The following is a 16,400-nucleotide window of genomic DNA, read 5'->3' as shown; positions in this document are numbered from 1 at the left end:
CTTAATATTAGAGTTGACTGACTGGAATAACCAAACATTCCTTCCTAAATATGCTTAAATAACATTAAATAAAAACTCATAAGGTTGAGTTGGCGAACGTCGCGTATGCGTTAGCTCATTTTGGATGACGTTTTCTTAAAACAACAAACTTTGCAAGCCGTTGCTTAGCAACGCGTAGCGACAATTGTTATTAACATGGCGGAATAAATTGCATGTCAAATTAATTATTTTAATATATTGGTATATATCGAAAATATTACAAATATGAGAAAAAAAAAAGTATCCTATGTTCATCCCGAGACCCTCAAGTATCTCTATATGTGTATTTTATCACAATTAAATTAGCGGTTTGGCCCTGATTGCGTATGTGACAGACAGACAGACAGACAGACAGACAGAGTTACTTTCGAATTTATAATATAGGTATGGACTAGCCTTTTATATAAATTAACTATACTAAAGAAAAGAAACTAATTAATTATACTATAACAGTAATATCTCGTTATGCGTTTAAGGAAATGAATATTACTTTTCTTACAAGCAAACGCAATGATTAATGCTGAGGACTCTTGGGATATTGTAACGAATTACAAAAGGTACCTACTTATGGAGGAAATATTACTTCGCTTTCGACCTTAATAATATTGATTGAATTTTTATACGTATTTCATTGCCAGTGTTTGCTTGCAAATAAGATGTTTGTGGGTTCAATCTTCACTTGGGTGATGAAATTTGGCGTCATTTTATCGTTATAGATAACTAGCGGCTCGCTCGCGGTTTCACCCGCGTGAACTATGTTATTATTAATTTCTGTCTCCATGATTACGTCCTAGTGACGTCTATGCAAAATTTGAGACTCCTAGCATTTGTAGTAACGAAGTTTCATACAAACTTTCGACCCCAAAAACAACCCCTTAGAAGTCGAATATTGCAAATTCCCGTCTTAGCGAGCACCTACGTCCTATAAGTAACTCCTATGCAAAATTTCAGATTCCTAGCACATGTAGTTTCTGAGATTTCGTGATGAGTGAGTGACCTTTCGATTTTATATATATAGATAGATAAGGGACCTCTGTCCACCCAGCTTTGGGAGACAAGCGTGGTGGACAAACTTGGAACCTAATGGTAAGGAGCAGAATATCTAGGTTCCACGGTTCCTTATGAGCGTGAAGCTAAAAAAATCGAAATAGGTACACCTTTTAAATTGCAAGTAATTAGTAAAAAAAAAAACTAGAAGAGATAGAAATGAACTACATTCTGCTCTAAAGTTGTCCGATGTTAAAGAACGAAGCTTTTAAGCTATTAAATACTATTTCAGTACGCGAGTTGGGTTTCACTGTTTCAAAATGTGAAGTAAAATACTACCCGTTTCAAAAAATAAATGTATATATCTGTTGTGTTATTATATAATATTATATGGTTGTGGGGTTTATTTCCTATTTTTAACTGTGATATGTCAAAGAACGGCGTTGTGTTCCACTCAATACTTCGTCTTGACACTCCCCACAGAGCTGATTAGTTTCGTTCTGAATATTCGTGAACATTTTAGTTTTTACGCTTTTTCTCGTACGTAGCAGATGAGGCAGAGGGAACCTCCATTCTCCATTTTCATTTTGATATAATCACTCTCTCGAATATTAATCGAATCCAAAGCTATTTTACAGTCAGTGAATAATCTATATATATATGTCGGAGTTGGGTGGATTTCCCTCGTACATAGTTTTTGAGTACCCAGTCTACTGTGGGCTTCCGTGGATAATGTTGGCATGAGTAAACACAATTTGTGATATTACGAATTAATTACAACACCGTAACCAATTCACAAGAAAGCAGCTATCGCTATCCCAGTAGGTAGATACACAGCACGGAACGCGGGACAGTTTTAGTGTCGTCTGCACCGGCCGACCGCCAAACACAAAGTGAGTCGATGCCCGTCGGCCACGCTTCGACTCGCCCCTTCCATACCAATGCATAACACTAACTCTGTAAAGCGCCAACAGATGGCGCTGGCGTTCCGGAACCACCTCAGTACTACCATTTCCGACACGACCATCCTGCTAGCACACGTCCTCGTGTGTTGGTTAGCCTAGAAGAAAAAGCTACAACAGTACCTCGTACCGCTCGGCCAACCTACACCAGATCCTTACACCAGGACCTTACACCAGGACCCTACACCAGGACCCTACACCAGGACCTTACACCAGGACCTTACACCAGGACCTTACACCAGGACCTTACACCAGGACCTTACACCAGGACCTTACACCAGGACCTTACACCAGGACCTTACACCAGGACCTTACACCAGGACCTTACACCAGGACCTTACACCACAACTTTATACCACAGCTTTATACCACAACTTTACACTAGAACAACTCGACACCAGAACAACTCGACACCAGAACAACTCGACACCAGATCATCTCGACACTAGATCAACTCGACACTAGATCAACTCGACACTAGAACAATCCGACACTAGAACAATCCGACACTAATTTGGATCATAATTGTAACTAATCACTACATAAATACCACAGCCATGTACCATCGACATTATCATAACCAAAACTTCACTTTACTTTACTTCACTTTACTTCAGCAACAAGTTACAACCAAATTAACAGAAACCTCCGAGTAAAGACCTCATACGCCACGGCTCTCCAGCCGAACAGCAATCACATTGCTCTCTCACATCTCAATACGCATATCCATCGAGTGGATCGCCCGTGTACGTCACCTCTGCGACAACACGCTACGGTCTCTACAGACCACGACCTCAGTACGGTCGAAAACCTCTCAATACGCATATCCACCGCGTGGATAGCCCGTGTATGTCACACCTGCGACAACACGCTACGGTCTCTACAGACCACGACCTCCGCCAGAGTTAAACGCACACCGCGCACCCACGGACTACTTGAGTTGCCCCAAGAGATACCGATTTCTACCGGGCTACGACTACGAAATAACTACTGGTACGGTCGAACACATTACGGCCGATAGAACCATTTACTCGAGTCTCTTTAACTACTTAAGCTTAAACACCATCATTATCATGAACAACATCATAAATTACACATTGATTTCGTCGGGTACATGACTTACTGGCATTTTCCTCAACCTATCGTACAGCTTTTAAGCGTGTGTAACGATCACACTCCAAAACTTCGACAACCTTAAATGGACTTTAATTTTCGAATCTAATTGTGCCTAATTTCTCTCTTCGTTTTCTAACAATACGCTAACAGAAAATTTACTAACTTTAGTTTTTGTCATATCAAAACGGGTCCTACCATATTCCGCACACTTCGTAATAATGTCTGATGCTACTAAACGAATTTTGTCAATGTCAACGACTACCACCACAAACGACAACTATACCTCACTACTACACATCAATGATACAAATCAATGACACGCACCAATGATACACATCAAAGACGCATACCATTGACACATCAACGACAAATCAATGACATATCAATGACACACATCAATGATACACATCAATGACACACATCAATGATACACACCACCGATACACATCAATGATAACGGTATCGCAACTTCACGTATTAAAAGCTCAAAGCTCCCGGTTTATCGTACAATTTATCACGAGTTGTACTCTCCTACAGATTCTTGCTATAACCTATTACCGCTAGTCTCAAACGCCGTTAATATGGACTTTAACACACTCCTGACGCGCCTTACCCGCCTTTTAGCATGAGGTAAACCCGCCGCCAAGGGATGCCAATCAATGTCTACTAGTGAAACCACCACCAGTGAAACATCTTCCCTGGTCAGCAATGATGCGAGTTGGAGCCCCAAACAAAGCCGCAAGTCACCTCGTGAACACTCCAAGAGTCAATGCCTGCCGCATGAAACAAAAAAAAACACACTTCGCGAACGCGCCTGTCAGAATGAAAATGTACTCTTTCTTATCGTTTCACTGCTGAGCCTACCCGCCACGTCTAAACGAACCTTATGGCACGGCATCATTACCTTAGGGATCAGATGCAGCCCAGCTTGAACCCTGCCCGAGTGAGATTTCGCGACCCTACAAGCAACGCAGTCATCCACAAATCTTCCAGCACACCATGACCGGAAACCAGCAAAAGTCAAAATGCTGTTCAATAGTCCCCTCAGCCTCGAGACGAACAACAGAATCAAAACTGCCGAAAATAGAAAATGACAGAAGGAAACTGACGGAAATCCGACAAACTGCCACAACTTAATCAGTCTTCGGAGGCGGTAGAGACTTGACCAGCCTCCACTTCAAACCCCAAAAACACCACCCTCGTCCTAAAGAAGGAACACTTTACTAGGTTCAAAGAGAAACCAGCCCTTGTCACAGCTTCCAACACTGCATTAAGTCCTCCCATACTGGACCGCTAAATCGGTTGAGACAATTAAAATGTCCTCAAAATACACAACCACGCAACCGCGAAACAAATCACCCAACACGATCACAATTCTCCTCTGAAAAATCGAAATCGAATTCTTCAGACCAAAAGGCACAGTCAAGAATTCAAACTGCCCTTCAGCTGTTGTGAAAGCAGTACTGTCTATAGAATTTTCGTTTACTGTGATCAAATGAAAACCGCTTGCGCTATAGAGTTTCAAAAAATAATTAGCACCCTGAAAACGTGAAGTTTGATCAGTAATCAATGGAAGCGGATAACTGTCCGGGATGGTTTTATTGTTAAACTCACTATAGTCAATATGGATACGATCTGAACGTCATACTTCTTTACTAATAAAGCTGGACTTTCGAAAGGAGAACAGCTCGGCCTAATGATATTCGCGTGTAACCGTTCTTTAACTCTGTGGCGTATAATGTCACGTTCATCCGCCGACATTCTATATGGACGCCGCTGTACTGTGCGATTCGAACCAACTCGAACATTCGAACCAATACTAGAGTCGTTGGAAAACCAACTATGAAAAATTCTGAATATCGACCTAAGGTTTCTAAAAGTTTCAATTGTTCACTACCAGTAATGGTCAGCTGAGATGTCAGTCAAAGTCAACTCACTCACACTATCGCTATTTACTGAATTTACATAAAGATTCCCGTCAAACAAAATGTCAGTCAGTTATGTTTACTGTAAAATCCTAATTTAAAATCTCGCGACAACAATATCCCAAGAGGGCAATCGTTAAACACTATACAACACAGAATTTGTCCGGTACTGTATACTCGTGTTTGACCAATTCCGGTCATAGTAACAACATTACTAAACCGTCGACCACTAAATTTAACAGAAAAACTTTCAACTAACGAGAATTCAGCACCAGAATTGTAAACGAAACAAATCAGTTCACCTTTGTCCTGTACCCTACCCTTTGGAGGTTGGACACTGCATACGTCCACACGCCGCTTCGTCCACACACCGCTCACGGCGCGCAGCGCCGTCTCCGCTGCCATCGCTTGGTCCGCTGCCGCCTTCGCTCGTACACCAGATGGCGATATGACCCGGTTTGCCACGCAGAAGCACACTAAAGGCCTCGCTGCCGGCTGTTACACTGCTTGATTCGACGTTGAAGCTACAGGTGTTCGTCACGTCGCATCGATAGGCTTGCTGCTGCATTCTGCTTACTTATGGCCAGCCATTTTTCCACCGCTCAAACACTTCAGTGTTGTAAACGCTATACGTTAAAGCTGCGGGTCAGACTGTGATATGCGAGAGAGAACAGTAGCCACAGCAACCTCTTCTTGGCCCACATCACAATATCCAGTGATTTGTGAGGGTAGCATGTCATACTCTCGTACGCTGTTTGAGACAGCCACAAAGATGCTTCACCTTCCAGTGCCTTACTTACAGCAAGCTCGAGTTGACTGCCTCTCGGGGAGTTTGTCAAAAGCACAAGTCAGCCGTTGCGCACCACGATCTCGCGTAAGTGTCTTCTTTGTCAGGATCATAAGTGGGTAACCACATATACCTCCCTGAATTAGCCTCGGTGTATAAAGGGCTTCGAACATAGCACGCCAGTGGTTATCTCCATTGTTCTTTGTGCCAACACCGATCGCACTTCTGATGTCGGAGTTGGGTGGATTTCCCTCGTACATAGTTTTTGAGTACCCAGTCTACTGTGGGCTTCCGTGGATAATGTTGGCATGAGTAAACACAATTTGTGATATTACGAATTAATTACAACACCGTAACCAATTCACAAGAAAGCAGCTATCGCTATCCCAGTAGGTAGATACACAGCACGGAACGCGGGACAGTTTTAGTGTCGTCTGCACCGGCCGACCGCCAAACACAAAGTGAGTCGATGTCCGTCGGCCACGCTTCGACTCGCCCCTTCCATACCAATGCATAACACTAACTCTGTAAAGCGCCAACAGATGGCGCTGGCGTTCCGGAACCACCTCAGTACTACCATTTCCGACATATAAAAGGACTTGTCCTCACTGACTGAGGTAAGACGCACCCACAGCCCTAACTGCTGGGCGTAGAAACGTCAAATTTGGACAGATGATTATTTTCGTAATCTGGACATCCACTAAGAAGGGATTTTGAAAAATTTTAACCCTAAAGGGGTGAAATAGGGGTTGAAAGTTTGTATGGAAAAAAAATTAAATCGGCACAGATTTTTATAAAATTTTAAATTTAGATTTTTAAAAGTATTTAATTGAACACGTGTTTCATCGTTTTCTAGAATTCTCCCCCTAAGGTGTAAATAAGGGGTTGAAAGTTTGTATAGATTTTTTTTTAAATCGGCACCAATTTTTATAAAGTTTGAAATTTAAACTCTTAAAAACGTTTAATTGAACATGTGTTTCATGGTTTTCTAGAAATCACCCCCTAAGGGTGCAAATAAGGGGTTAAAAGTTTGTATGGAAAACTCTTTAAATCGCCACCGATTTTTATAAAATTTGTATTAAAAAATATTTCATTAAAAACATGTTTCGTGGTTTATTAGAATTGACCCCTAAATAAGCAAGCGAAGCCGCGCGCGTCCGCTAGTAATATATAAAAGAAAATGCAAAAAAAAAACTTTTGCCAAGCCTATTTTCGAAAGTAATTTATATAATAGCTTCGACATACCATTTCCCCTTTATTTTCTTTTAGCACGAATAACAATATACGAGAATGTACCTCCAAGGGACTATAGTTCGTTAAGCCAGGATTACTTGTATGGTGAAATGCGGTATACCTTTTTTTTCATCATTGTTTAGCCCTTATAAAGCTGTTATTACTATTGAAAATTGGATATTGCAGGAGTAGAGAAGTTAATTTGTTATTTTCTTTCTAGATGTGTTTTAGCTGTAATTTTTTTAAGGTTTTGAAAAAGATCTCTTTGTTCTTCAATTAAAGGACCAATTTGTTCTCTGTTTGTCCGAATCCACCTTAAGGTCTCGTAGATGTATCGAGGTGCATTTATTATGAAATATTCAAGTCTATAATCTCTTCAAAAATATTTATTATTATTATTTTTTCAATAAATTTATATACATTAATGTTTGCCCAAGTGGTAAATGTACATAGAACTACTATAAAAGTTATGCCTGTAAAAGCCTATGAAAGTTATACAAAGCGCTGCGTTGAGTTACGCCACAGTTTGTCTTGGGAAACGGAGTATTTGTTATTAACTTAACACCAGTTACTGTTTTTACAATATAAAATAATAATAAAGAAAAAATAATAGTAAATAAATATAATAATAATAATATTTAATATAATGGTAGCAAACCCTATCAATAACCATACGCATAGCACTATCAATAAAACATTCATTCAAATCCCATTTGATCCCGCGGGAAAGTTTGGTAAAAATATAATGTATCGCGATATTACCTCATATCGTATAATTTTTCCCATTTATGTGGAAATTTTTCCTACTGGCGTTGTATAATATATTTGTTCAGCTTCACTGTTTTTTGCTAGTAGAGATAGGAAGTAGTGACAAATCACTTCGTTCTTTACTTTGTAATAGTTTTAGAAACATTATTGTATAGAATATAAGAGCTCAATAAATATATACAAAATAAATTAATAAATAAATCAGCGTCACGTTATATCCCGCGCATATCAGGGTAGGCAGAGGGAACCTAGTGTTAAGACACTTCGTTCCCCACTTAAAGAATGGGAAGAACTGTAATAGAGCACTAAAAGTTCACTTTATTCAAATTTCTAAGGAAAAGGGAGTTTTTCATTTTACTACTAAATTTCACGCAAATTTCTTGAATAGTCGCACACAGCCGGGAGGCAAAGGGAACCTAGTGTTAAGACACTCCGTTTCCTATTTATTGAATACTCCAAGTATAAAATATATTAATGCTGTTAAGCCCGAGCTCAATCAAAAATCAAACGGGTACGGGTACGGGTACTATATCTTCACACTTTCTTGAAAAATAATATGGAAAATTATTCCAAATCCTGGTAAAATTAAAATATATATTCCTGGGTGTCCAAAAAATGAAAATAAATGTTGATTTTTTTCTAGTTTTTCATAACAGTTAACGCGATAGTATTGAAAATATGACAATTTTCCAAAAAAAATGCTTTTTTAATTTTTGGGCTGTTTTTATTCTAAAACGTAATAGTCGCTTCCCCGAACTGGATTGAAACGCACAACCACCGCATATACAATCAAATACACTTAATAAATTATTATTTATAATAAACATATTATTATAACAATTTATATATTTCGTATCTTGTAAACAAGTCATCCATCCATTAACATCAATCATGGGCCCAAGAGCTCTTAATGAGAAGTGTCCTCTCCTTCTTAAGCATAATCGGAAACAAGTATTCTTATACTAGCGATACTTAGACATTGAAAGCCCTGACAATAAATAAGAATGATTATCCTTAGCTCTAATCTAATCAGTCTCGGTGATAAATGGTCCAATTGAAATTAATTTCTTATAATTATCGAGAAAAGTGGCTTAGTTTAGCGTTAAGATCTTTTTCTTTATGTTTTAGATTGGTAATATTATTTTGTCAAATTAAAAGATTTATATTAAGATTTTTTTTTGGTTTAAGCCTAGACATAATATTCTTTATAATCTCATAATTGTGTTGTTATGTGGCTATAGTGGCGCAGTAGCAGCAGGTCCGACTGGAAACATAGCGGTTTTGGATTCGATTATTATTTAGAGGAATGAATTATTATTATTTGCTGTGAGTTCCAATCAAAAAACAATATGCAATGACTCGAAAACTGTGTAAAGTGAGAAACGGAGTATCTCAGCAATAAGTTTTCCTACCTATTCATAATATTTCTTTCCATATATCGCCGTGGCTAATAAAATATTAGTAAAATAATAATAATAGAAAGAAATATACGTGTTTCAGAATTAATCTATGTTTTAATTACAAATATAGTAAATTTATGTGAGACTTTACCTGCTATAACCGCACTCACTGGTTAATGTTATACCAGATATGTTTAATTACACCACAACAGTATTTAAGGCTAGATTTGCACGTAACTTCTCGTACATGTTAAATTATTATTAATTTATATCCTAATATTTTGACGTAAATCTTTTAAAAAAATAATATTTTCTTTATTTTTCTTTTCAGTTCATCTACAATTCGACGACCCATCACTCCGGGACTACGTGCTATACTCCATAGTTGGCAACTACATCAGAGGCAACTTCACGCCAACCAGCTTCTCCGAAAGACCTTGTAGAGATGAAGAACCGATTCCGTACTTCGTGCCCAAACATTCGCGTCCAATACGATCGAAACACATCAAGATTTGGAGCGAAGACTTCAGTTATAGGACAAACAGTGAAAGTGATTTTGATGGGTACTATTTCAAGCCCAAATTTCGTAGTTCGCGAGTGGAAAGATCGATTTATAGGAAGAGTTTAAGATATAGGTTCGTGCCGGCCATGATTGTGAGTGGACCTCTGGAGGGCCGGACTGGTGTAGTGCTGCAGTGGTCCCTGACGGATGCTTCGCATTTAGAAAACGAGGAAACTAGTGTTGTTTTTAGGTAAGTTTTATCTAGTTATTTTCTTTTTTTAGTTTCACATTGTATCCATCACACAGCCGTTCCCATTTAGCGGAGCAAGGGAATTATTATGTTTCTATCTTTTTTGTATATGAAAATTGTTACATAAGACAATCAGGCCTGCCTGTCTGTATTTGCGCTATTTGGACTTTGAATTATATTTTTGCAAAATAATTCAAAGTCGCACGTAAAAATTTAAAAAATCAACTTCACGCTGTATCCCGTATATAGTAGGGTAGGCAGAGTGAAACCTATTGTTAAGACACTCCGTTCCCCACTTTCCGCCGAATTTTTCAAGACATTGTGTGTTGAGTGGTGGAACTCAATGCTAGGTTTGAAATTAAAATATCAAGAAATAATAATTTATTCCTTAAAGAGAGGATCGAACCCTCAACCGTCGCGTTACAATCACACCTTATTTCGAATTATCTCGATATTTGTTAGGAAAAACATCATCTGTTTCTGAATTCTAGTTTCCTAAAAATTTCTGGAAAACACACTAGAAATTTAACACACGTGCTTGCATGTAATAATGGTAATAATAGTGAAGTAATCAATAAATAATTAACGAGCACTAAACCGGCATAATAATTAATGAGGTTTGTACTGTATATAAAATAAATAGCAACTATGCAAATTACCTTTAATGCGAAGCGGCTTTAGTTCGTACCCGTTCATTTGTCTTCATCAATCTATGAACTGTTTACTTACTGAATGGGGCAAATGATGCATTCATATCATTAGTGTCGCGTGATTAACTCTTTTTAAGCGAAAATTAGCATATTTTACCCATTTTCTACTGTTTATTTCAAATCAGCTTCACGCTCTATCCCGCACACAGCACGGTAGGCAGGAACCTAGTGTTAAGATACTCCATTCCCCACTTTCTGCCGAGTTTTGGAGGCAATGCGTGTTGGTGTCAGAATTCAACTTATTTAGTATCTGACTATAAACGAGATGGTTATGGGTTCGATCCCCACTCGGGGGAATTATTATATTTAAATTAATTTCATTTCTCCTCTTTGGTACCAAAGTGTTGAGTTTCGCGTCTCAACAAGCAATTTCTAGAAAATTGGGCAGAAAGTGTGGGGGACCAATGGAGTAACTTAACACTAGGTTCCCTGTGCGTAACCTGCTACGCGGTAAAAAGCATGAAACCGCTTGATTTATAAAATGGAACATGCAATAAAAAATAAAATAACACTTCCACAAACTTCCATATAAAATGAAGATCTTCTAAGAAAGGATCTATTACATTAATTAGTATTCCTGACTCCAACGTAGAAGGTGTCCAGAATAAAAATTAAAGGAAGTAGGTGTAGATATTGATTAGTATTCAAAAAACCTCCGTAAACTTCCACTGACGTTAATAGGCACCAGCTTGGAAACTTTCGCAAATAAAAATCTCTGACGTCAGCGAGTAACTTTCAAACTATTTTTCCACTACATTTGGATTTTTGGTTGTCGATAAGTTTTTTAAGCCTATTGCGGGAAAGGGGTAAACAACTTTCTTGTTTTTTTTTACTTTTTACTATTTTCTGTATACCCACTATATGTTTCCGTATGGGATAAAAAAATTTTTTTTTTCGATTTTTTAAGGATTTTCACATTTATCATTCATTAAAAGTCTGAAAAGTGGAAATATATATTTCTATTACAGATAACATCAATAACAAACTTATAATTATAGTCCATTGCATACAAACTTAAGTTTGTAAAGTTTCATAATATCTCATTCTAAATATCTCAATCATTATTGAAGACAGAAAAAAAATAAAAACATACTTCTCGAGCTACCTATAATATGCTAATAACAACGTTGGTGTAACTCAATGGCACAAGTCACAAACCCAAATAACAACTAAAAACTAAAACTAAAGAAACCATAAACCCAAAAAAAAAACAACAAAATATATATATAGCATTATTCAATTTCAAAATTTCGAGCCAACATGGACGCCCTAATGAGCTAGTACCGTATACTGGTATGTGAATTTTTGCGGCGCGGAACAAATGCGCTGCTAATTACTAGCCGAGATTCAAAAAGTAACTTTCTGAGCCAATTTTTGGCAATTTTTTCTTTGAATATACCACTTTTTCTATGAAAGCCCTTTAAGATGTGTAATTTTTTGTCTTTTTATTCCTTTGTTGTATTTGCACATGTAGAATTAATTGTTGATTGTTATTTTTTTTCCTTGTTATAAATTTCAGAAAAATGTAGAGAAAGGTTTTAGCGTCTTGATGCGACCGACTGAATATTATTGCTAAAGGCATCATTTACAATTTTTTTTCAATTCAAAAATGTTTATATTTATTTAATAGTTCCATCGTTATTTCGTTTTACTGCTGCTATAAGAAAAGAACGGATAGTCTTTAATTTAAGCTCTACTTTTCAATATATATATATATATGACATCCATAAAGATGGCTAAAGCTGGGAAAAATCGATGAGATCATATAGCCTTCAGTTTAAACAATGCAGTATTAAGTAAATGCATGTATTAGATTCATAAACGATGCATCCTCACGTTTCAGTAAATAAGCTTTAAACGGAAGAGCTTACGTCATAATATATATACAGGGTGGAATTGTCAGCATCACTTTAAATGAAACCACAGTTTTAACTACTCTATAAAAGCCTAATATAATTCAGAAAAAAAATAATTCCCAAAAGTGAAAAAGTTATTTTTTCAAACAAATTAATTAATAAAATTATCGTTTTAAAATAAAACGCCATTTGTAAAGTATAACATAAACACGCACACACTTACCTGTCAAAGCGGCAACGTCGCACACGTATGTGTGCGTCACGTTAAATACAGGTATGGATAAAAATCATGAAATGAAAAAAAATCCTGCGTCAAAACTGTTGAGGTACCATGATTAATTTCTTTAGTTCTGGGTTTCAAATATTTTACCCTATATGCAGTTTCAGTAAAAGGAGCACTGCCTCTTCCACCCTGTATATGTTGATAATTTTATATCCCATATGCTATATTCCATGCTGTGATTTTATTTAGGATATGTAAAGGTGTAACGAGTTCATAGTCGTTTGAAGGTATAAATTAAATTTCAATTTTCTTTATTTTCACTTTTATTTTGTTTACTCATAGGCTAGGCATAGGTTAGGCAGGAAACCTTGTGTCAAGAACATCTTTCCGACCTTCATTCAATATCTTGTGTGTTTAGTCACGGAACTCCGTGCTTTGTCAACCAGATCAGTTATTCCACTGATTCATGCCATCTGAACACAGAAAAATTAAATCTTCAATTTACCTTTACCTACTAACAATACTGGGAAAACAAAAGTATATTTCAATAAATACACTTATTTTGTTTGAAATATTCTTTTACTTCTCGAAAAGACCGAATCCATTGTCGCATGTACACGCTTGGAAATGGCTTTTGGAGGATTTCTAAAATTCTAAATTGAGGCATAGCTGATGACCGTAAAACACCACAGTTGTGGGTTCGGATCACACTCGGGGTACGAATGGTTTCCATTTCCTGGCTTTGGTAATATTACAAAGTGCGGGGCTCAGTTCCGCCACGAGAGAAATAATATCTTGATATTTGTGTGAAGCGAACAATAAAAAAATACTGACTACCAATAATTAACAGAAAGTTTTTTTTTGCTGTACCTATATATTAAATAGTTAAGTAATGTCTTCAATGTTCAATGTAACTATATAAAGAATTTTAAAATTAAATTTTTACTTGTTTCAGGTTACGTTATAGAAAAACAACGAGTGCCACCATATATCAAGTGTTCTTTATTAAAAATTTAAGGCTAGGTGAGTTGAATTTTTATTTTATAATACATACTATTGTTTCGAAGCGCGGCGTTGAGTTCCGCTACTCAACACGCAATGCCTCCAGAATTAAGTTAAAAGTGTTTTCCGCTGAATTCAACTCCGCGTTTTGTGTCGTTACCAGAGCGGTGCAATGAAAATAATTCGGTTCCCCGAGTGGGAATCGAACACTAAACGTGGATTCAGGTGTTGTCCCGCTGCGTAACGACAGCCTCTATAATATATGTGAATAAATATAAAACATAATAAACGAAAATACATACTTTTATAATCCATAATATTAAACAACCAATATTCCAAAGAACTTTTCAAAAATTGAAGTGCCACTCAAACTTTCAATTTTACTTACAAAACATCCAATCTAACAACAAAAGGCAAACATTTTCTGTTGAAAATGGGTAAAAATTTGTAAAGGATCGATCGGTTTTATAATAAAACCGGCTTTTAAATTCGACTTCGGTCCTGATGTCAAATGAATATTACTAAAAACTATAGAGAATATAATAATGACTCATTCTAAGTCCCAGAAGTAACTAACGAACCGATTACTATGTTTTTTATATAGCCTGTGGACTTCCGCAATAAATGAACTATCCAACACAAAAATATATATTTATTTCGAAATATATATTATTTTGTATTCCTGATATTACCGAGTTCGATCAAAAAACTCTTCTTTATAATCTTACAAATATTTTAAATGTAAAAGTTTTTGAGGTTGAACTTTAAGGTGTGTACTAAACAGACTTTAATGAAACTTTAAAGTTATAATGGCTTGTATATCTAAATTATACATGGGACCAACCAAACTTTCATCAAATTAACCTTGAAGGGTACACACTCTTTCCAATAAAAAAAGAATGATCAACATCGATTGGCAAGATATTGAGTTATTCCTCCATTTGTAGCGCACATACTTAATGCAAATTTAGGTCTTACCTATGTGGTTTTCTTGTGATTACCGTTATTAGAAATGGACTATAAAAAAAAGGAATAATCAAAATCGGCTCATCCATTCAAAAGTTCTGAGGTAACAGACAAAAAAACGTTCAGTCGGATTGATAATCTCCTCCTCTTAGGAAGTCGGTTAAAAATAAAGATAAAGATTTTGTATAATCTGCCTATAATCTATATATATATACAAGCGGCTCGCTCTCGGTTTCACCCGTGTGAACTATGTTATTATTAATTTCTGTCTCCATGACTACGTCCTAGTGACGTCTATGCAAAATTTGAGACTCCTAGCATTTGTTTGTAGTAACGAAGTTTCATACAAACTTTCGACTCCAAAAACAACCCCTTAGAAATCACCCCTCAGAAATTGCAAATTCCCGTCTTAGCGAGCACCTACGTTCTATAAGTAACTCCTATGCAAAATTTGAGATTCCTAGCACTTGTAGTTTCTGAGATTTCGTGATAAGTGAGTGACCTTTCGATTTTATATATATAGATTAAAAATAAAGATAAAGATTTTGTATAATCTGCCTATAATCTATATATATATACAAGCGGCTCGCTCTCGGTTTCACCCGTGTGAACTATGTTATTATTAATTTCTGTCTCCATGACTACGTCCTAGTGACGTCTATGCAAAATTTGAGACTCCTAGCATTTGTTTGTAGTAACGAAGTTTCATACAAACTTTCGACTCCAAAAACAACCCCTTAGAAATCACCCCTCAGAAATTGCAAATTCCCGTCTTAGCGAGCACCTACGTTCTATAAGTAACTCCTATGCAAAATTTGAGATTCCTAGCACTTGTAGTTTCTGAGATTTCGTGATGAGTGAGTGACCTTTCGATTTTATATATATAGATAAAAGGACTTGTCCTCACTGACTGAGGTAAGACGCACGCACAGCCGTAACTACTGATGGTAGAAACGTGAAATTTGGACAGATATTTACTTTCGTAATCTGGACATCCACTAAGAAGGGATTTTGAAAAATTTTAACTCTAAAGGGGTGAAATAGGGGTTTAAAGTTTGAATGGAAAAAAAATTAAATCGGCACCGATTTTTATAAAATTTGGAATTTAGATTTTTAAAAGTATTTAATTGAATACGTGTTTCATCGTTTTCTAGAATTCTCTCCCTAAGGGTGCAAATAAGGGGTTGAAAGTTTGTATAGATTTTTTTTAAATCGGCACCAATTTTTATAAAATTTGAAATTCAGACTCTTAAAAATATTTAATTGAACATGTGTTTTATGGTTTTCTAGAATTCACCCCCTAAAGGTGCAGATAAGGGGTTGAAAGTTTGTATGGAAAAATCTTTAAATCGCCACCGATTTTTATACAATTTGAAATTTAGACTGTTAAAAATATTTAATTGAACATACATTTCATGGTTTATTAGAATTCACCCGTAAATAAGCAAGCGGAGCTGCGCGCGTCCGCTAGTATATAATAAAACAAGTTTAAGCGGATATAACCACGGTGGGTCGCTAGTGTTAGCATAGAAGTATAGATAGGCTTTAACCGAAATTTCCAAAGGGAAGTTACATAATGTTCTATGGACAGCGTCACGTAGACCTGTCAGTGTGACACGGATGAACGGGGGCAGTAAATTTGCCGACGAGATTGCTACATTTCTAAATACGTCC

At 36.7% G+C, this 16,400-nt stretch overlaps 1 protein-coding gene across 4 annotated transcripts in view; it reads left to right on the top strand.

Moving 5' to 3' along the window:
• Nucleotides 1-16,400, top strand: part of LOC146537473 (uncharacterized) — a 223,246-nt gene that overhangs the window by 130,178 nt on the left and 76,668 nt on the right. For all 4 annotated transcript variants that reach the window (XR_014878103.1, XM_085187608.1, XM_085187607.1 and 1 more), the window contains exons 3-4: nucleotides 9,549-9,969; nucleotides 13,714-13,781. Coding sequence is in view for 3 of the 4 variants with exons in the window: in XM_085187608.1 (XP_085043734.1) it covers nucleotides 9,549-9,969; nucleotides 13,714-13,781 (489 nt within the window). In the remaining variant the exon portion in view is untranslated. The remainder of the gene's footprint in view (nucleotides 1-9,548; nucleotides 9,970-13,713; nucleotides 13,782-16,400) is intronic.

The sequence above is a fragment of the Heliconius melpomene genome, chromosome 7 (genome assembly GCF_056956725.1).
Source record: "Heliconius melpomene rosina isolate 202511_hmr_F chromosome 7, ASM5695672v1, whole genome shotgun sequence".
NCBI lineage: Eukaryota > Metazoa > Arthropoda > Insecta > Lepidoptera > Nymphalidae > Heliconius > Heliconius melpomene.
Note: the sequence above shows the minus strand (reverse complement) of the source record. Positions and strands in the feature narration are given on the sequence as shown.